At 42.5% G+C, this 22,530-nt stretch overlaps 1 protein-coding gene across 1 annotated transcript in view; it reads right to left on the bottom strand.

Annotated features, from left to right (window-relative positions):
* Positions 1–9,973, bottom strand: part of LOC126456648 (cyclic nucleotide-gated cation channel) — a 1,140,961-nt gene extending 1,130,988 nt beyond the window's left edge. Inside the window, exons 1-3 of the mRNA XM_050092391.1 lie at positions 9,969–9,973; positions 2,334–2,558; positions 2,209–2,282 (exon numbers count right to left, since the gene is read on the bottom strand). Coding sequence (XP_049948348.1) covers positions 2,209–2,282; positions 2,334–2,558; positions 9,969–9,973 — 304 coding nt within the window. The remainder of the gene's footprint in view (positions 1–2,208; positions 2,283–2,333; positions 2,559–9,968) is intronic.
* Between the last annotated feature and the right edge of the window lie 12,557 nt (positions 9,974–22,530).

Genomic DNA, 22,530 nt, shown 5'->3' with positions numbered 1-22,530 from the left:
ATTCATACCTACTTTCTTAAACAAGAACGTTAATCTTTCTCTTGCCTAATTAGGCTGGCGACCGTTTTCCTTATTCTTTAAACGGTGTAGCTGGGTAAAGTATTATTTGTTACTGTCTAAATATTTACGAAATTTTAACTTTCATTATAGGTACAACGCGGTCAACATAACAAAATTCCCCTGTTGCTTTATACCATAATTGTTTTAACTATATAGTTTTTTTTTCACGACCTGCCTCCTACTTTAAGGTTATGGTATAACAGTAGCATACAGTAGTGTTATAAGTTCCTTGAACGTGGTTCGATAGAGAGTTGAAAAGGAAAAAAATCTGAGGGCGAAAGATGACTTAAATAAGGGGAATGCGGAATGACTTCCGACCCTAACTCGTTTACAGTGTTTTAATTAAATAAAAACTCACGTTCAAGGATGATATGCGAACAACTTTCGTTATGTCCGTTTTCACGTATCTGTCAAAAATAATCCTGTCGCCCACAATTCAAATTAACATTGACGTTAACTCCTTTTGTCGGAATATCGAATCGTAACTATTATGTGAAAGTTTATTCTAGTCAACGAATTAATTCCTTTCAGATACGCGCACGAACGGACAACAGAACGGAACACAAACGACTTGTTTCAACAACCGAACAACGCAATGACGTTACATTACGACAATGTCGGCGCAATGAACATCTCTTTGACTTTATCGTCTCTACTCTGCTTAATTGAATTATTCCTAATTACAATTTATTCAGCTACTTAACGAAAACATATAACAAAAAATAAAATAAATTTATCCCAACGTAAAAGATTCGTTATAACTTACAACGACTTGTTGAGTCCGTACCACGTGGAGCTACTGGAGGATGCCCGGAATAAATATGTCTGAAACGATAGTAGGAGGTATCCCGTAACTTTCGTCTCTTCACTGTGGCGCCAAACACAGTGGCGGCAAGAACAGTGGAACTAAAATTAGAGATGAACATCTCTTTGACTTTATCGTCTCTACTCTGCTTAGTTGAATTATTCCTAATTACAATTTATTCAGCTATTTAACGAAAACATCTAACAAAAAATAAAATAAATTTACCCCAACGTAAAAGATCCGTTACAACTTCCAACGACTTGTTGAGTGCGTACCACGTGGAGCTACTGGAGGATGCCGGGAATAAATATGTCCGACACGATAGTAGGAGGTATAGCGTGACTTTCGTCTCTTCACTGTGGCTGCAAACACAGTGGCGGCAAGAACAGCGGAACTAAAATTAGAGATGAACATCTCATTGACTTTATCTTTTCTACTCTGCGTAATTGAATTATTCCTAATTACAATTTATTCAGCTATTTAACGAAAACATCTAACAAAAAGTAAAATAAATTTATCCCAACGTAAAAGATCCGTCATAACTTCTAACGACTTGTTGAGTCCGTACCACGTGGAGCTACTGGAGGATGCCCGGAATAAATATGTCCGACACGATAGTAGGAGGTATAGCGTGACTTTCGTCTCTTCACTGTGGCGGCAAACACAGTGGCGGCAAGAACAGCGGAACTAAAATTAGAGATGAACATCTCTTTGACTTTATTGTCTCTACTCTGCTTAGTTGAATTATTCCTAATTACAATTTATTCAGCTATTTAACGAAAACATCTAACAAAAATAAAATAAATTTACCCCAACGTAAAAGATCCGTTACAACTTCCAACGACTTGTTGAGTGCGTACCACGTGGAGCTACTGGAGGATGCCGGGAATAAATATGTCCGACACGATAGTAGGAGGTATAGCGTGACTTTCGTCTCTTCACTGTGGCTGCAAACACAGTGGCGGCAAGAACAGCGGAACTAAAATTAGAGATGAACATCTCTTTGACTTTAACTTTTCTACTCTGCGTAATTGAATTATTCCTAATTACAATTTATTCAGCTGTTTAACGAAAACATCTAACAAAAAGTAAAATAAATTTATCCCAACGTGAAAGATCCGTCATAACTTCTAACGACTTGTTGAGTCCGTACCACGTGGAGCTACTGGAGGATGCCCGGAATAAATATGTCCGACACGATAGTAGGGGATATCCCATGACTTTCGTCTCCTCAGTGTATCTAAAGCAAACACAGTGGCGGCAAGAACAGTGGAACTAAAATTAGAGATGTTCTGTTACCAGCCCTCCTTCCTCCCCCCGGTGTGCTGTGGTACGTACCATACCATGTGTTGTGAGTGGTGTCCTCGAGGATAATGACGCAGTCGGAGACGCTCCCCGGGATGAGACGGGCGCTCTCCTCGACGCTCCACGCGCTGGCGCTCATGCCACGGGAGGACACGGCGCCCGCCTGGAGCCGCGCCGCCCCCAGAGGCAGGTGCTGGCTGTGTCCTGGCGCTCCACTCCCGCCTCCCGCACACAGATTAGGCGCACTGCGGCGCGGCCGCCCGGCCGACACACAAAGCGGCGCGGGAAGCCGTAGCACGGCCGCAAATCACAAAGAAGCCTGTTGCCGCGACCGCAACACGCCGACGCCGATACCACCGCCACAAAACATCCACGCGTGTCGTGGCCTCTGCATTGTGTAAACGTACCACACTCATCTCACCTGCCTTATGGGTGGCAGTAACGGAAACTGTACTGCCGCCCCCTTGCAACACCAGAGTGTGTAGTAAATAACGAAATTCTTAAAACTTCCTGGCAGATTAAAACTGTGTGCCGGACTGAGACTCGAACTCGAGACCTTTGTCTTTCACGCGCAAGTGCTCTACCAACTGAACTATCCAAGCACGACTCACGCCCCGTCCTCACAGCTTTACTTCTGCCAGTACCTCGTCGCCTACCTTCCAACTGGGCGTGAGTCGTGCTTGGGTAGCTCAGTTGGTAGAGCACTTACCCGCGAAAGGCGAAGGTCCCGAGTTCGAGTCTCGGTCCGGCACACAGTTTTAATCTGCCAGGAAGTTTAATATCAGCGCACACTCCGCTGTACAGTGAAAATTTCATTCTAGGAACGAAATTCTATTTACTTTGTGTCTGTGTTTGATCATCCGCGGCACCCACACAGCACAGCGGTTCGTTGGCGCTATTCTGCTCCCCGTATTGTTTGACTCTCATGGCAAGACGTCCTCGGCTTACATTTCAGCAAGATAATGTCCGCCCTCACACGGCAAGAGTATCTACAGCTTGTCTTCCTGTTCGACAAACCCTACCTTGACCAGCAAGGTTGCCAGATCTGTATCTAACTGAGAACTTATGGAACATTACGGACAGGGCCCTATAACCAGCACGGGATTTCGGCTATTTAACGCCCAAATTGGACAGAGGACATCCAACTACTCTGTTGTGTTGGCAGAAGAGCCAACACCGTGTTACTAGAGGAGGCAGAAATGCACGCGTTTTAGCTCACGCAGGCTGGCGTGAGGAGGGAACAACTATACTGACGTGAGGTCTGGAACGTGACAAGAAATTAGAATTCAGAAAGCAGGCGTAATTAGTTTAATAGTTAACATTAATCCATTAATGATGAACGTCGCTCTTGACGGTACATGATTCACAATATTATCTGTTCACAATACTAACTGAATATGGCGCCTTGCTTTGTCGTAGCAAATGACGTAGCTGAAGGCTATGCTAAACTGTCGTCTCGGCAAATGAGAGCGTATGTAGACAGTGAACCATCGCTAGCAAAGTCGGCTGTACAACTGGGACGAGTGCTAGGGAGTCTCTCTAGACTAGACCTGCCGTGTGTGTGGCGACACGCCGGTCCGACGTATACTAACGGACCGCGGCCGATTTAAAGGCTACCAACTAGCAAGTGTGGTATCTGGCGGTGACATCACAAACTCAATCAATCAATGTGAAGCAAAATTATTGCTTGCAAAGACCCAGAGGTGGACCAACGTCTTGTTGACTTCCCCTGTATGTGAACCTCTTTCTTGAGATTAAATCGTACAATATACACAACCGGACATTAAAATTGCTACACCACTAAGATGACGTGCTACAGACACGAAATTTAACCGACAGGAAGAAGGTTCAAATGGCCCTGAGCACTATGGGACTTAACATCTGTGGTCATCAGTCCCCTAGAACTTAGAACAACTTAAACCTAACTAACCTAAGGACATCACACACATCCATGCCCGAGGCAGGATTCCAACCTGCGACCGTAGTAGTCGCGCGGTTCCAGACTGAGCGCCTGAACCGCTAGACCACCGCGGCCGGCGACAGGAAGAAGATGATGTGATGTGCAAATGATTAGCTTTTCAGAGCATTCACACAAAGTTGGCGAAACCTATAACGTGCTGACATGAGGAAAGTTTCCAACCGATTTCTCATACACAAACAGCAGTTGACCGGCGTTGCCTGGTGAAACGTTGTTGTGATGCCTCGTGTAAGGAGGAGAAATGCGTACCGTCACGTTTCCGACTTTGATAAAGGTCGGATTGTAGCCTATCGCGATTGCGGTTTATCGTATCGCGACATCTCTGCTCGCGTTGGTCGAAATCCAATGACTGTTAGCACAATTTGGAATCGGTGGGTTCAGGAGGGTAATACGGAACGCCGTGCTGCATCCCAAAGGCCTCGTGTCACAAGCAATCGAGATGACAGGCATCTTATCCGCATGGCTGTAACGGATCGTGCAGCCACGCCTCGATCGCTGAGTCAGTAGATGGGGACGTTTGCAAGACAACAACCATCTGCACGAACAGTTAGAAGACGTTTGCAGCAGCATCGACTATCAGCTCGGAGGCCATGGCTGCGGTTACCCTTGACGCTGCATCACACTCAGGACCACTCAACGGCGAATGGCAAAACGTCATTTTTTCGGATTAATCCAAGTTCTGTTTACAGCATCATGATGGTCGCACCCGTGTTTGGCGACATCGCGGTGAACGCACATTGGAAGCGTGTATTCTTCATCGCCATACTTACGTATCACCCGGCGAGATAGTATGGGGTGCCATTGGTTACACTTCTCGGTCACCTCTTGTTCACATTGACGGCACTTTGAACAGTGGACGCTACATTTCAGTTGTGTTACGACCCGTGGCTCTACTCTTCATTCGATCCCTGCAAAACCCTACATTTCAGCAGGATAATGCACGACCGCATGTTGCAGGTCCTGTACGGGCCTTTCTGGATACAGATAATGTAGGACTGCTGTCCTTGCCAGCACATTCTCCAGATCTCTCACCAATTGGAAACGCCTGGTCGATGGTGGCCGAGCAACTGGCTCGTCACCATACGGCGTCAATATTCTTGATGAACTGTGGTATCGTGTTGAAGCTGCATGGGCAGCTGTACCTGTACACGCTATCCAAGCTCTGCTTGACTCAACGCCCAGGCGTATCAAGACCGTTATTTCGGCCAGAGGTGGTTGTTCTGGGTACTGATTTCTCAGGATCTATGCACCCAAATTGCGTGAAAATGTAATCACATGTCAGTTCTAGTATAATATATTTGTACAATGAATACCCATTTATCATCTGCATTTCTTCTTGGTGTGGCAATTTTAATGTCCAGTAGTGTATCTGAAAATGTAATCATTTGTATGTCTGTACATGTAAATCCCATCTATTTACTTCCTGAAACGTCACACACCTGAGAAAGTGTATGTAATTTCCTAACCTCACACTCATTTCTTATATCTTACGTTACGCTTATCTTGCATAGTAACTCAAGCATTAACTCATTTTACGTGTGAGGCACCTTTGCGAAGCACTTTGACTACAATGTTGTTCATTTCGTCACTGGGTGCGTCCAGTTTTTATAGACCGATCGTTGGAGATAGCTCCATACGAATCAGTCTAGAGTCGTTATATTCTTAGAACGTTGAGGCCATAACGATTCGTCCCACGAAACCAATAGCTTAAGAAATGTATTGTCTCAATAGACGTGTAAAAAATGACGTCGTCCTGTTACAACAACAGTTACGCTCACTAGCCTCAAGAAGCGAAGTAAACTGCGTAATATTGTTTTTGGGACGCAACACTGTGCACTGTAGTTTTGTAAGTAGGCTGTTTAGGTTTTTATATTGGTAACGCCACCTAGCGCTCTGTATGAAAATCACTGGCTGTGCTGTGTGCAGTCTGTGGCTAGTTTGCATTGTTGTCTGCCATTGTAGTGTTGGGCAGCTGGATGTGAACAGCCCGTAGCGTTGCGCAGTTGGAGGTGAGCCGCCAGCAGTGGTGGATGTGGGGCGAGAGATGGCGGAGTTTTGAAACTTGTGAGACTGGATGTCATGAACTGCTATGTATATTATGAGTTATCAACACTGTTAAGGTAAATACATTGTTTGTTCTCTATTAAAATCTTTCATTTGCTAACTATGCCTATCAGTAGTTAGTGCCTTCCATAGTTTGAATCTTTTATTTAGCTGGCAGTAGTGGCGCTCGCTGTATTGCAGTAGTTCGAGTAACGAAGATTTTTGTGAGGTAAGTGATTTGTGAAAGGTATAGGTTAATGTGACTCAGGGCCATTCTTTTGTAGGGACTATTGAAAGTCAGATTGCGTTGCGCTAAAAATATTGTGTGTCAGTTTAAGCACAGTCTTGTATAATTGTTCAAAGGGGACGTTTCAGTTTCAAAGAAAATGGGCCTCACTATGCAACGATGTAAAACCGCACAACACATTTCAGTTTTCTGGGAATGCAAGGTGTTTTCATGTAAGACATCCGTATTTTGGATCGACCAAATTATTGTTTAGTCTGTTCACGCACTGCTAAGTGGACACCACGCTTCATCACTGAAGAAATACGGTCCACTTGTGCGATTCCACGAATGTCAGCAGGCTACAGAAATCAAATGCAGTACACTGTGTATGGCGCATTTAGCCCCACAAATTACAAAGAGGATGTGTACAAAATCTTAAGTTGTGCATCACTTTCTGAGCACAACAACTATGACTTCAGAATTTGGAGAAATATTCTCAGACTTTGCGAAGGCTCTCTGCACTGATCGTCTGCTGTACGCATTACGCAGTTCTGTTGATATCCTTGAACGTCTAATGTCTTCTTAAGAGAAATATGGGAAACACACTCCAACACGAGAAACATCTACACCCTGTAACACCATGTGTTCTGTACCACACTGTTGGCACTGTATTTGATGGCAGGCTATGTGGCCCAGGCATTCGCCGAACCCAAAAACGGCTATCGAATGATTCGATTTCACTGTCTAACGGCGTAACTCTACAGATCACCTCAACCGTCACTTAGCGCTGACTACAGAAATTTGTGGCTTATGAGGTGCTGCTTCCACAGTCTTAGTCCTCGCTCTGCACACTCCTCGTGCAAGATGGGCAACTGGTAGCACTTCGGTCCTTACCAGTCACTCCTTGCCCTAATCTCAGGTAATTTTTGCGGCCACCATATGCAGGGCTCAATGGTTACTGCCCATCAGTTCATGATGTCTGCCTATTCGTGGTTTTGCTGTAACTGTTCCTTCGTGTTCTCACTTCCTAATCACATCACCAGCAGTCGAGTTGGACAGCTTCAGAAATGCTCATAGCTCTTGCAGCGTGTTCTACTAAGAAGTCGAGTGTCTAGATTCTAACGTAGATCTGTTACTTAGAGAAAATTCGATTAAGGAATAAATGCACTACTGGCCATTAAAATTGCTACACCACGACGATAACGTGCTATAGACGCGAAATGCAACCGACACGAAGGGGATACTGTGATATGCAAATGATTAGCTTTTCAGAGCATTCACACAAGGTTGGCGCCGGTGGTGACACCTACAACGTGCTGACAGGACGAAAGTTTCCAACCGATTTCTCAGCATTTGACTGGCATTGCCAGGTGAAACGTTATTGTGATGCCTCGTGTAAGGAGGAGAAATGCGTATCACCACGTTTCCGACTTTGGTAAAGGTCGGGTTATAGCTTATCGCTATAGCGGTTTATCGTATCGCGACATTGCTGCTCGCGTCGGTCGAGATCGAATGACTGTTAGCAGAAATGGAATCGGTGGGTTCCGGAGGGTAACACGGAACGCCGTGATGGATCCCAACGGCCTGATTTCTCAGGATCTATGCACCCAAACTCGGGGAAAATGTAATCGCATGTCAGTTCTAGTATAATATACGTATTTGTCCAATGAGTACCCGTTTTTCATCTCCATTTCTTCTTGGTGTAGCAACTGTAATGGCCAGTAGTGTATATTAGTAAGTGGTAGTTAGTATCACCAGTAGCTTGATTAGACCTCTACAGAACGTTCTTGACTTCTAACCGTAAATAATACATATTATAGGGACAACATTGGATTATCTTTAGGTGTTACCGGAAAAAAGTTCCGGTATGACATTTGGAATGAAAGCAGGGGAAGTATACTGGCTTCATTTTATACCACCTTTGTACTGAAAATAAAGATTTATATACTCGCTGTTGCAGTTCTGTGGTATGCTACTTCCAACTGATTTTATCATCAATTTGTAGTACGAAGAATTTCACGCAATCTGCATTTTGCATCTCCTCGTCGTCATATTTTAGATGTTATACGTGGAGGTAACCTTCCAAGTCCTACACCGCATATAGTACGTTTTTTCAAAGTTTAGAGAAAAAGAAGTGCCTTGGAATACTTTATCAATGTCCATAAAAGTAGTAATAACCACTCTTTATAAACCTTCGTCTTTTTATTTGCTGCATTGTTTGTTTCATATGCAAACAAATCAAACAGTACGACACACCACGCTGCCGAGTCCCTTGTTCGCGACTGCGTATAGGCCGGCGAAGCGGACCCATCCACTATATTGGAATCCAGCCGTTTTACTCTATGACATATGGCGTTTTATCGGTGTTTTACTCTGACGGACAACGCATTTTGGGTACAAAGTTCCGAGCTTTTCAGCTCTAATGTTATAGTTATATGTTCATCTGAAGATGTGGCTTTTAGTGTTCAAATGTGTGTGAAATCTTATGGGACTTAACTGCTAAGGTCATCAGTCTCTAATATTACGCACTACTTAACCTAAATTATCCTAAGGACAAACACAGACACCCATGCCCGAGGGAAGACTCGAACCTCCGCCGGGACCAACCGCACAGTCCATGAGTGAGATGTGGCTTTTAGTGCCACGAAATCTGTAGTGATAATAAAGGACTAAATACAGATGGAGCGGTTTTTTAATAGCCAAGATAAATTGGGTATTGCTACTGACAAAAGGGCATTAATACACACAAGAAAAATTTGCGGGCGTAAGATGGTACCTTGTGCGTTACCACATGTAATAAGTTCCTAGATAGATGATGGCTGGTAGCTCAATATATTACTTTAGGAACACACCCTGTTTGCTATTATAGAGATGAGATTTGTGTAAGTTTGTGGTTTGTCATAGTACACTACAACATTCTAATTTAGTCAATAGTATGTTGTGATCTATAGAGTCTAATACATTTGACAAATTATATAAACGAAGTTTCAGGTTGAGCCGAGCTTCATGAGTGCTGAGAAAGACTCAGTGCCCCATTTCGTTGGCACCCGTCGCCTTGCAACGTGATACGGATTTGCTTCACAGCACCACAAGTGCCGTCTGTGGCCTCAGCGCAGCTCCGCGACCCAATTACGACGGTGGAACTCGATATCCCGTTTGATTCCGCGCCGTCCGTCCTTCCGTCCTCTCTCGCCACAGTCCGTCTCTCTGGAAAATACATTGTGCGGCGCATTACTGTAATACAGAGATAAACCTTCTCGGCAGCGTGGGCATATCATGTGTCTTACTGTGAGCTGCGGCAGAAAAAATGTAACAACCATAATTACTTGGATCTGAACTCGCTTTTTGTTCATAGACTTGAATATGAAGGTGACTGGAACGTTTTGCACATTCATCTCGAAAGCTGCATCAACAGTCTCTCTTCCTGTCCCTCCCCCCCCCCCCCCTCTCCCTCTCTCTCTCTCTCTTCTATGTGTCTACCTCTATCTATCTCTCTCTCCGATTGTCTCTCTCTCTCTTCCTTTTCAAGAATGTCGTAAAATTATTCTTACCTCATATTGCCTCTGAAACCTGTATGGAAACGGGACAGGAGCACTGCGGCACACTAAACTGTCAAGGATGGTCCGATAAGACATTTTATGGCTCAGAGGCCACAAAACCCGTAATATGGGTACTAATCTCGAGCAGCGTACGAGTATAGTTATAACCTAGCTCTCGTCGCATCTTTTAGACTATCAGCAGAAGAGAGAGATCTATCTTTTATAAGAGAAACGTTACGTGGGGAGTGCTTAATTTGGCAATAGTTGGAGAGTAAATCGTCCGTGTTTTTGCGTCGCTTCCATTCTCGCAGGAGAACCCTTTATTCAATAAAACTGCTTGCGAGTAAGAAGCTCAGATTCAGCGTCGCTGTATACATGTGGCGTGTACCAGAAACTTCAGGTCCGGAGCAATGGTGTTTCCAAGGTGACAGACAAAACAAGACGCCGAAGATGTATTCGTGATGGAAAACTTACAAGACTGAATTGCCGGGCTCGAATTAAACTGTGACTTCATGAGATATACTTTTGCCAGTACTTCTTCTCCCCACACATGTTCTCCTGCACACCTTATGCGACTAGCACTGCCAGGACGTTTTACATCGGCGCAGACGTTGCTCCAGAGTGAAAATTCAATCTGGGAACAGCCTCCGATGCCGTGGCTAAACCGTATCTCCGTGGTATCATCTCTTCCCCGAATGCCAGCTCCGCAAGGTATGGAGGAGAGCTTCTTACCATGCAGCGGGCCCGGGTTCGATTCCTGGCCGGGCTGGAGATTTTCGCAGCTCGTGGACTGGGTGTTGTGTTGTCCTCCTCATCATTTCATCAACACCGACGAGCAAGTCGCCCATTGTGTGGTCACCTGTAATAATACTTCCATTCGCTGGTCGAACTTGCCCAGATGGGGCCTCCCGGCCATCAGTACCATACGATAATTTCATTTTTTTATTTATTTAGGAGAACTTCTGTGAAGAAGAAGTTAGGAGAATTAATACTGACAGAAATGAAACTGTCCGGGCTACTCGTGAGTCTGCTTCAATAACTCTCAACGGGACGACTCCCACTTGTCAGCATCGTTTTTGTCCAAATTTATGGTAGACACAGGTCTTGGCGAGAAATGAATATGACAGCAGTGGGAGCATCAGATGGCCAAGCGTTTAGAAAAAAAAATAACATCTTTAGTACAGGCTGTGCGAGGCATGAGCCATTTAAGTCAGCATAGTTTTCAGGTCGTGTATGGCCCAGTGGAAAGATTACAGAATGGTAGTCCCTGGGTCTTGGTTTTGAGGTTCTGTGCGTAAGTTTTCCTTATTTTCAACTTTTTCGTTACTTATACTACATGAAAACTAAAATAAGCCCACAATATTGTATTTATTAATATTTTAGCAGAAGGTGTGAAAAGAAAAAGTGAACGAAAGTTTGGCATCGTTAATTAACTTGCAGTAAAGGGTTGTAAAGCACGCACGAGAACTTCGCATATAAAAACAGATAGATTTACTATTTTACAGGTTATTTACAAGTTCTGTGGAGATATTTATCGTAAAAGCAGGTGCAGCAGAAATTTCGTTGGCCTCTACCACACGTTAAGAACACCTCGTTTTTATGATTACATGCCGGTGTAAAAGTTTCTATTGAAAAACAAATTAGGTTTACATTCGTCGGAGTATCTTTGCCATTGAACAATGTGACTGCAAACCACCCGTATCTCAAGACTTCACGAAAAATGACTGTGAGTGTGTGTTTTGGTGCATTATTCTCGGGACGTGATTTATCTTTCTCTCTCAAAGAGACAAGAGCAGTTTTGAAGCTTTTTTATCACTTTTTAAATGTGAATATAGAAACAGACACCGCAGGATTGTACCAGCGAGTGCATTTGAGGGACCTCACTCTAACACTGCATGATGACAATCCTTTTTCATCTTGAAAAATCTCGTTTTATATTTGTAGATTTGTAAATAGTCTTCACGGGGTTGCCGCTGCATGACGTTGTGCAAATTCCACAATATTTCCTCGGATCAACTGTCCGACATCTTCAAGTGGTTGATCCTTGGTGGTGACCAGTTACGACTGATGGTATTCGCACGTCGACGCCCATGTATATGGCCAAGCATTTAGAAAAAATAACATATTTAGCACAGGTTGCGCGAGGCATGAGCCATTTAAGTCACATGACACTCCCCCCTTACAAAGGCCTTCAATGCACTCTTCCCATCTATACGCTCTCTCCTCTGCATTTAACAGTGGAATTTCCGTTTCACTCTTAATGTTTCCATCCTTGCTTTTAATTTCAACGAAGATTGTTTTGACTGACTGAGACAGTCCTTCTGACAATCATTTCTTTTTTGATTTCTTCACATTTTTCAGGCAGCCATTTCGTCTTAGCTTCCGTGCACTTTCTATTTATTTCATTCCTCAGTGACTTTTATTTCTTTATACCTGAATTTCCCTGAACATTTTTTAATTTTCTTCTTTCATCTATCAACTGAAGTATTTCTTCTGTTACCCATGGCTCCTTCGCACTTAGCCTCTTTGTACCTATATTTTTCTTTCCAACTCCTGTGACTGCCATTTTTAGAGATGTCCATTCCTCTTCAGCTGTGCTACCTGCTGAGCTATTCTTTATTGATGTTTCTACAGCCTTAGAGAACTTCAACCGTATCTCGTCATTCCTTAGTTCTTCCGTATTCCATTTCTTTGCGTATTCATTCTTCCTGCCTAATCACTTAAACTTCTACCTACTCTTCGTCACTAATACATTGTGATCTGAGTCTATATCTGCTCCTGGGCACGCTTGGTTAACTACTGAAATTTCCATACATTTTTCGACAGACAAGGAGCGTTTTGATGAAGGAGGCCCAGGAAATCTTTACAATGTGGTTATTTTACGTATGAATTAATTGTTGATATGTTCTTCTGTCGTTTGTGAGCTACTGAAAGTACGAACAGCTTCATAAATATTGACTTGCTTGAAAAATGATAAACCATTCTCCAGTTCCTTTCAATATTATCCGTTTGTCGATTGATTTTACGTACACACTTGTATCCATTCACATGTGTGTAGAGTCTTTTCTAGTTTTGCACATTCCTGTAGCCTGTAGGTCTAAGTCTAGGGGACTTAAGACCTCATATGTTAAGTCCCATTGTGCTTAGAGCCATTTGAACCACATACACACAGACGGACAAGCAGCAAAAAGAAAATCATTTTATAGGAAGATTGCTTTGGTGTTTCATTACTTTCTCAAAATTCCTGAAACGCCAGGTCAACTTTTGTGTAGAGTTGAGATGACTTGTGGGTGAGTCGAAGGCCGTAAATGTGAAAAATGAAACAAGTAATACAGTCTACAGCTACGGTTTTAATAATCATTCTCTCACAAGGAGAGTGACAAAATACAAATATTTCTACGCTTAACGTTTTCATGTAATGTACCTGCTATAAACTTTGCCACTTCATGTAGCTGTACCTGAATATGGATGTTACATCTAAAGTACTTAAGAAATTATTAAACAAGTCATTGATAGCACTTATAAAAACCGAGGAAAACTATAGCTGTTTTGGGTAGGATTATATATTTCACGTACAATTTGTTTTAGTCAGCTCATTTCTTGTAGATTATACATCAAAATAGAGAAATGTAGCTTGGAAGGAATAAGACAACCGTAATATCACTGAAGGGGGGGGGGGGGGTGGAGGAAGCTGAGTACGAGAGGTGTTCAATAAATAATGCAACACAGTTTTTCTCTCGGCAAATTGCGGTTGAAAAAAATGTGTTATTTGTTGTGGGACATCGTGGAATATTCCCACTTCAGCCTCTATAGTTTCATGAAGTTCTAACAGGTGGCGGAGCTCTACGTAGCCTTCAAAATGATGTTTGTGAGGGAGGTGCGTTCCAGGCAGAGAGCTTTCATTGAGTTTCTTTTGGCGGAAAACCAGAGCATCGCAGATACATATAGGCGGTTGCTAAATGTCTATGGACATCTTGCAATGAACAAAAGCATGGTAAATCGTTGGGCGAGGTGTCTGTCATCATTTCAACAACGTCGTGCAAACCTGTTCGATCTTCCAGGTGAGGTCTGGTCGCACTCAGCTCTGACTCCTGGAATGTTGGAACATGCGGACACTCACATTCACAGTGGTCGACGAATCACCATCGACCACCTCGCTGCACAAATGGACCTCTCTACTATTTGTGCTGACACACTCTCCCCCCATACACCCTGGGTCTCGCACCTGACTTCCATCTGGTTACCCCAATGAATGATGCATTCCGCAGGAAGCAGTGCGTGGATAATGAGGAGGTTATTCATGGAGCAAGAAGTTGGCTCTGGCGTCGACCACTAGAGCGGTACCATGTGGGCACGCAGGTCCTACCAGTGAGGCTGATGTAAGGGGGTCGCATTGAACGGAGATTATGTTGAGAACTAGGATTTCATAGCCAAAAGAGTGGGAAATAATACGGTGTATTGTAATCCTGAAAAAAACGACCTGTTTTCAGAAAAACCACCCCTCGCATATTATTTTATATCTGTTTCACTATTTTATAATCTCCAATCGTTAGTTACCTGCTCAACAATTGTGCCTACAAACCATAACGGCAAGGATCCAGCTGTCTTGTCTAGGATTCCAACAGTTACCTTTTTACTCAGTTGCTGTAGTGAGTAGTATTCTTTGGCCTGTTTGGGCACCATGGGTAGGACAAAGTTTGGTACGTTTCTTGATTCTGCAATGGGACCTGACTATAGAAGGAAACCAGCTAAGCATTGAAACTGTGACTCCATGAAGACGGCTACGTCAGATTCTCATGAAGTGCACTGTCTACTTCGATATGCAAGAGGTTATCATCTCAGAGTAACCGCACAAAGCATGCAGGTGTAACGCCATCTACATTCTGTATATGAGGGCAGATTAATCAGGGGGTTGCTCATTCAGAAAACGGATTTGAGTGTTGGTTATTTGTGGAAAGATTTATGCATCGTATAAGAGCGTGAAACGTTTAAAATCACGTTGGGCAGCAGCAGGATCATGACGTATCGAAACTGCGGATTATCGTTTCAGAATATAACTATTCCTGTTAGTCGGCATCATACGAGTGCCATGTCAGTATGGTGACGATAGCTTAAGGAGGATATTTTTACTGTATTGCACGATCACGACGACCCTGCAGACCTTGAACCCGAGAGGAGAGAGAACCTTCTGATCGGCGGTGGAGAAATCGTGCAGCCTCGTCTTGTATCCTCAGTCAGAAATTGGGTTTGTTTGCAGTACCACAAGTTTTCGTACAGAGATCATATCGTCTGGAGCACGAGGCACCGTCAGCAAGCGATCACAGTTGCGGCTTTCGTTGAGAGGTCAGCAGAGAGCGTCACCACCACAGTTTTACGACCAACCACAACAATGAACAAAGGTGTAGCACCATGTTGTTTTGCCATAGAGGTTTTGCCTCTGCATGAAGCAGAGCGATGGACCTATACGTGTGTATAGGTTCTGAGCAGAACGAACGTTGTCAGATTTCTTTAGAGATCGTCACAAGGGCTTAGTATCTGGAGAGACGGTGAGGGGTACTATTGTGCACACCGTACGGTCACCTCTAGTCAAACCGCCGCCAATTTGGACAGCCGCGCTACATTTGTGGTGTGTTAGGGCTCGTGGCTGCACCCGGTCTTCGAAGACTCTTGTATGTAATCTTACAAAAAGATAATGCAAGACCGCATTTTGCCCACGTTGCTGTGACATACCTCGATAAAGGTGTGCGATTGTTCCATGTTCATCTACATCTACATGGATACTGTGCAAATCACATTTAAGTGCCTGGCAGAGGGATCATCGAACCACCTTCATAATTCTCTGTTATTCCAATCTCGTATAGCGCGCGGAAAGAACGAACACCTCTATCTTTCCGTACGAGCTCTGATTTCCCTTATTTTATCGTGGTGGTCATTTCTCCCTATGTAGGTCGGTGTCAAAAAAATATGTTCTGACGATCTGTCACCAACTGAAAAACAAATGCTCGTACACTGATGTCACGACACGCAGTCACTACTGCAACGAGTTGAAGCACCACGGAAAGCTGTTACCCAGCCGTTGCTGCCACCAAAGGCAACTGTTCTGTTTACTGATATTCGCATCCTGTACACCGAAAAAATCACACAATTTAATAATATTTTATAACGTCGTTAGTAGCTATTTTTCTCAGCGTTGCAATTTTGACTGTCGAAAGCGGCACGGTTGACACACGGATCACAAAATCTCAAGCACTGAATATTTTTGTCTTGTGGCTACCAGAAGCGGAAGTGTAACTACAATAGACTGCAAAAATAATTGACTACTGGTTGACTATTACAGCAGTTGCGTAATGATGAATACTTTATGTGTCAGGCATAAATAAGCAATTCACTTTTTAGTTTAAGATTGTAATTTTCCTAAACTCTGGACACTCAGTATGTCGCTTAAGATTTACTTACAAAATGTAACAAATCGCAGGAGACAGTTTGCACGATTTTCGAAGGGAAATATAGTCACAAGCGTCAGCAAATAAACCAGGAACATTTACGGAAAGCCTTATTAATCATCGTTACAAAAGAAAAATTCGTCATGTGTAATGCAGTGAGAATTGTGAAAGGTATCTAACACAATTAGAAACAATCGATCGTGACGAAAGCATGATCTCTATCAGAAATGTTAAAAATTTCGTCCTTTCTTTCTTCCTCTGGGCTGTTATTCAGACCCAGCAGTTAAACACTCCATTATACACATTTCGACAAAAATTCCTATTTTATAATAAAATTATTTCCTTGTTATGTATAATACTGCTTTCTATTAGAGTGAAGGTAATTGTGGGGTACGTAGTGACTATTATTACTTTCTTAACACCAGATGCTTAAATAATGGTTGGTTCAGTACAGAGCTATGCTGCTGCCCCGTTGGCTTGTTTCCTTGAGATAGTTGTCTGTAGATAGTATGGGTCATTGTGTGTTAATCTGATAGGATTTCACATTTCTCACGCTTTCAGTCTCACTTTATTATGGTATTTTATCACTATTGTCTCTAACTATCGGGAACTATCTTCCATCACAAAAACTTAACCATTAATTGAAACTCTGCCCGAGACCAGTGAGCACACGAACTATATTGGGAATTAAAAAGAAATGAACCTTTTACGTCTAAAACAGTTATTGAAGGAAAATAAGTATAAATGATCTTTGCTCTCTTTATCACTGACTTGCATCTACATCTACGTCTACGCTTATGACCTGTCCAAAAATATGAGTAGTTTCTAATAAAACGGAGCTGCAGTTACATAAATGTCGCAACAGATATTTAAGAGTAACACCAGAAGATGATCATACTGACATTTTAAAAAACTAAGATGGTTACTTCAACAATTAAGAACGGCAAGATATTCAAAGAGGAGAGAATATAAATGTATAAATACGGAAAGGATTCCAGATGATATTTTGGCAAACACATTGCCTGGTTTCAGTTGTACTGAGCATATCCGGAATTTCGTGAGACTCCCGAACATAAATCCAGTAGTACCTCCTTATAATCTGCTGGAACTGAGCAACCTATGTGAAGTTTCCCATCCCACTCAGGACAAAATAGTTAAAGAGTACAGTGACAAATGACAGCTGTTTGTTCGTGCTGAATAAACTACTGCGTAGTCAGAAATGCGGTAAAATCTTCCGCTGGCAAGTGCAACTTTGATCACTGAACCAGTATAGTCACAAAAAAAGACAGTGCAACATTCTTCCCCTCATATAACTTTTAATCGGGTCTTCTTGTTGGCTGGAACAAAAATCGCTTTGTTTCTCTGTGTTCCGCCAGTAAAGTACTCTCATTTTCAAATGGTCTTTGGTAAACGGACAACGCCCTCTGTGGCTGAGCGTCAACGCTATACATATATCAAGCGTAGGAATTTCATTTAGCCTGTATGCCACTGACGAGTTACGCTCTGTGGTTTGGCAATAAGACCTCCGAAATATACGCTGTAATGATATGTCACATGGTGGCCACGATAATTCTTCCTTCCTCTTTTCCACATTCCGAAACAGCACGTTACAGTTCTGTATTCGTACCGCCTAAAAGATTAAAAGCATAGAGAGTCTTCAAATTATATCTTTAAGTATGTAGCACACTGCACCTCATATACAAGTGAGTCTTTAAGAATAGATATTAATTACATTCTGCATGACCCCATAAGACAACCACTTTTTGGTTTCATTTATTTATTTGTGGAATTCCAAGATTATGTTGACAGAGCGATCAGCAGTCTTATTCAATCTTATTGTTTATTTATTTTTCTGTCACATTTATGCTGGCATGTGTATTAATAGTGACTATTTTCGAGTGTGACTATTCGTTTTCGATTGATTAACCGAATGGCTTCCAAATGACTAATTAAAAAACGTTTATACATTTCCAAAAAGTCTCAATTGTTCACATTTAAAAATTCTCTCAATGTTAGACACTTGCACTGAGGGTACAGAACACTGAAATGAGAACAGAGAATACCTCAAAATGTATATATATAATTTTTCTATTAACCATTTCAAAACTATCCAGGCATGGTTCGAATATCAAGGGATACATTAAGAACTAGTTACCATTATCTCATATATCAACGCAACTGAGAAAGAAAAAAAAGAAATAATAGAATTTCTTTATTTGTAGAGTTATTTATCTTCACAATACTGGAACCTACAAGATGTGCGGCATTTAAGGAGGCATTCTTCAGTTTTTTTCTTCGTTGATCATTATCCATGTGTATCAGTAGGTCTTACACATATTGCGAAATCCGAAATCAAGCAAGACAAACGACCGTGGACATTCAGTGGGAATTTTGGACCGGATACCGATCTTATTTCAGATGTCAGGTTACACATCCGGTGTCAGGTTAAGCACTTGGGTGGCTTATAATCTAGCTCATCCCCCACTCATCTCCCCCCCCCCTCCCCCAGGAACCACCAGGAACTGATCTTGATCACCCAGGGGACCCTCACCCATTTCCTTGTCATCCCCTCCCCAAACCGCTTTTACCAATGAGGATTAAACACAACATCTCAATCTGCATGTTTATAACTGGGGCACTTGAGCGGGTCACATTTGCTTTGGAACTGGACATCTTAGTCTATGTGTAAATTGTTTGCTGTGTCTGTTTGTTAATAACAGATTATAGTAATCCACGTCACATGAGTTCTAGTTTGTGGTTATTTGTTAATAATAATTTAATATTAAGTGATTTTCGTTATTTGAGGCTCCAGGAGAGGCTGCACCCTGGCACAAATGTAAGTACGCTCATTATTCCATGTTTTACCCAATTTTGTTTATTTAAAAAAATTCTTATTTTATGAAATTACTGGAGTTATATCCCACATTTCCTGAATGTTGCACAGACGTTGTGATACTCTCAGTCCATCACAATGGAGTCTATTTCTGAATTATTTATCATTATTATTGAGCATCATCTCTCATCCTTACATTTTCTGACGGGGGCATTGAATGGGTGTGAAGTATAAGTATCGGATCAGGCTGTATCTATTTGTTAAACGCAAATTACGTTAGATAACTTCACCTGAGATCTGTTTGTTATTAACTGTTTAACATTTTGTTATTTGAGGCACTAGCAGAGACAACAGCCAAACATGTATGTACGTACTCTCATTCCTACCTCAAGTCATATATTTTTCACCCACTTCCATATTTTTTCCGTTTTCTGCACAATTTACGTGTTTTTCCAAACTTTTATCCACTTACACGAGTTCCATTCCACTGCCCTCGAGGTCACATCGGCATCGCATAATGTTACAGCACATCATAACGTCTCATCTCTACATCATGTCACAGCATCAAGTAGTGATGCATCGTGACACTGCGTTAATGTCGCATCACGTCGCATCGACGTTCATGATATACCCATACAATCACAATTCAGCGTTATGTACCATTGCTAAGTCAGCACCTCATCACTAGCGGGTGTGACGTCATAGCGTATGAGTTGGGAACGAACACATTGGTGGAAATTTTAACATCATAGCAAATTCAATGACCACTGCAACTTTAATGATTTCCAATCAAGGAATACTACACTGCAATATATAAATTCCCTGTTAAGCCGCCGGTACATTACTAGATTGTGTGGCATCGTATCAAAATTCTCATCCTTCCAACAAAGATACTGTGTGTGTATAAGAATTTACACAGTGCTAGAAAATACGCATCTAGAGAGCATGAAATTGTTTCTGAATTTTATTCTTGCGAGTTAGTAGATGACTTGCAAAGTGTAAGTCTATCCAGACATATATGTAAATTGTGTGCGTCCATCACGTTGGTGAGGTTAGCCTGTTGGGAAGACGTGGGACAAATACCATAGCTCTATATACACTAACGAGCCAAAACAATATGCTCTCGTGCTTAAAAGCGTGTTGGTCCACTTCTGGAACGCAATTCAACACTGACTCTGCGTGCCATGGATTCAATAATCAGTTGATAGGCTTCCAGAAGATGGTGACACCTGATGCCTATGCACAGGTCAAACACTTCCCGTAATTTACTATCGGTTGATTTGTGGGAGCGGAGCTGGCGCCGGATAGCATCCAAGTTGGGTTTCATCGGATTCAGATCCATTAGAACTACTGACAGCCTTGGGAGAGCCAGTCCTGACAAAACTCTACCATCCGGGGAGCAAGATGTATGAGACAGGCTAAATACCCTCAGACTTCAAGAAGAATATAATAATCCCAATCCCAAAGAAAGCAGGTGTTGACAGATGTGAAAATTACCGAACTATCAGTTTAATAAGCCACAACTGCAAAATACTAACGCGAATTCTTTACAGGCGAATGGAAAAACTGATAGAAGCCAACCTCGGGGAAGATCAATTTGGATTCCGTAGAAAAGTTGGAACACGTGAGGGAATACTGACCCTACGAGTTATCTTAGAAGCTAGATTAAGGAAAGGGAAACCTACGTTTCTAGCATTTGTAGACTTAAAGAAAGCTTTTGACAATGTTGACTGGAATACTCTCTTTCAAATTCTGAAGGTGGCAGGGGTAAAATACAGGGAGCAAAAGGCTATTTACAATACGTATAGAAACCAAATGGCAGTTATAAGAGTTAAGGGGCATGAAAGGGAAGCAGTGGTTGTAGCCTCTCCCTGATGTTATTCAATCTGTATATTGAGCAAGCAGTGAACGAAACAAAAGAAAAGTTCGGAGTAGGTATTAAAATCCATGGAGAAGAAATAAAAACTTTGAGGTTCGCCGATAACATTGTAATTCTGTCAGAGACAGCGAAGGACTTGGAAGAGCAGTTGAACGGAATGGATAGTGTCTTGAAAGGAGGATATAAGATGAACATCAACAAAAGCAAAACGAGGATAATGGAATGTACTCGAATTAAGTCGGGTGATGCCGAGGGTATTAGATTAGGAAATGAGACACTTAAAGTAGTAAATGAGTTTAGCTATTTGGGGAGCAAAATACCTGATTGTGGTCGAAGTAGAGAGTATATAAAATGTAGGCTGGCAATGGCAAGCAAAGTGTTTCTGAGGAAGAGAAATTTGTTAACATCGAGTATAGATTTAAGTGTTAGGAAGTCGTTTCTGAAAGTATTTGTATGGAGTGCAGCCATGTGTGGAAGTGAAACACGGACGATAAAGAGTTTAGACAAGAATAGAATAGAAGCTTTCGAAATGTGGTGCTACAGAAGAATGCTGAAGATTAGATGGGTAGATCACATAACTGATGAGGAGGTATTGAATATGGTTGGTGAGAAGAGAAGTTTGTGGCACAACTTGACTAGAAGAAGAGATCGATTGGTAGGACATGTTCTGAGGCATCAAGGGATCACCAATTTAGTACTGGAAGGAAGCTTGGAGGGTACAAATCGTAGAGGGAGACCAAGAGACGAATACACCAAGCAGATTCAGAAGGATGTAGGTTGCAGTAGGTACTGGGAGATGACGAAGCTTGCACAGGATAGAATAGCATGGAGAGCTGCATCAAACCAGTCTCAGGAGTGAAGACCACAACAACAATAACGGAGTTAGATAAACCGAATTTGATGGCCAAGGCATCAATGTGAGTTTACTGTCATGCTCTTCAAACCGTTGCAGCGCGATTCTGGCCTTGTGACAAGGACTGTTATGTTGCTGGAAGATCCCATCGCTGTCGGGGAAGACATCAAGCATAAGCAGTACAGGTTGCCTCTAATAGTATTCACGTGGTCCACAGCTACCACGGTGCCTTCAATTACCACAGCAGGTCCCATGGAAGCCCAGGTGAATGTTCACCATAACCTAATACTGCTCCCACATGCTTGTGTCCGTGGCGCGCTACATGTTCCGAGCAGCCGTTCGCCTATATGATGGCGTATCTGTACACGGCTATCGACCTGGTTGAACAATAAATGGGATTCGTCCGACCAGGCGACACGATTCCATTGATCTGAGGCCCAATCTCGATCAGAGCAGGCCCACTGTAATCATAATTGACTATGACCTTGTGTCAACATGGGAACACGTAGGGATCCTCTGGTGCGGAACACCATGTTAAACACCGTGTGCTGATCGGTGTGCTCCAA

This window comes from Schistocerca serialis, chromosome 2, assembly GCF_023864345.2.
Source record: "Schistocerca serialis cubense isolate TAMUIC-IGC-003099 chromosome 2, iqSchSeri2.2, whole genome shotgun sequence".
Lineage (NCBI taxonomy): Eukaryota > Metazoa > Arthropoda > Insecta > Orthoptera > Acrididae > Schistocerca > Schistocerca serialis.
Note: the sequence above shows the minus strand (reverse complement) of the source record. Positions and strands in the feature narration are given on the sequence as shown.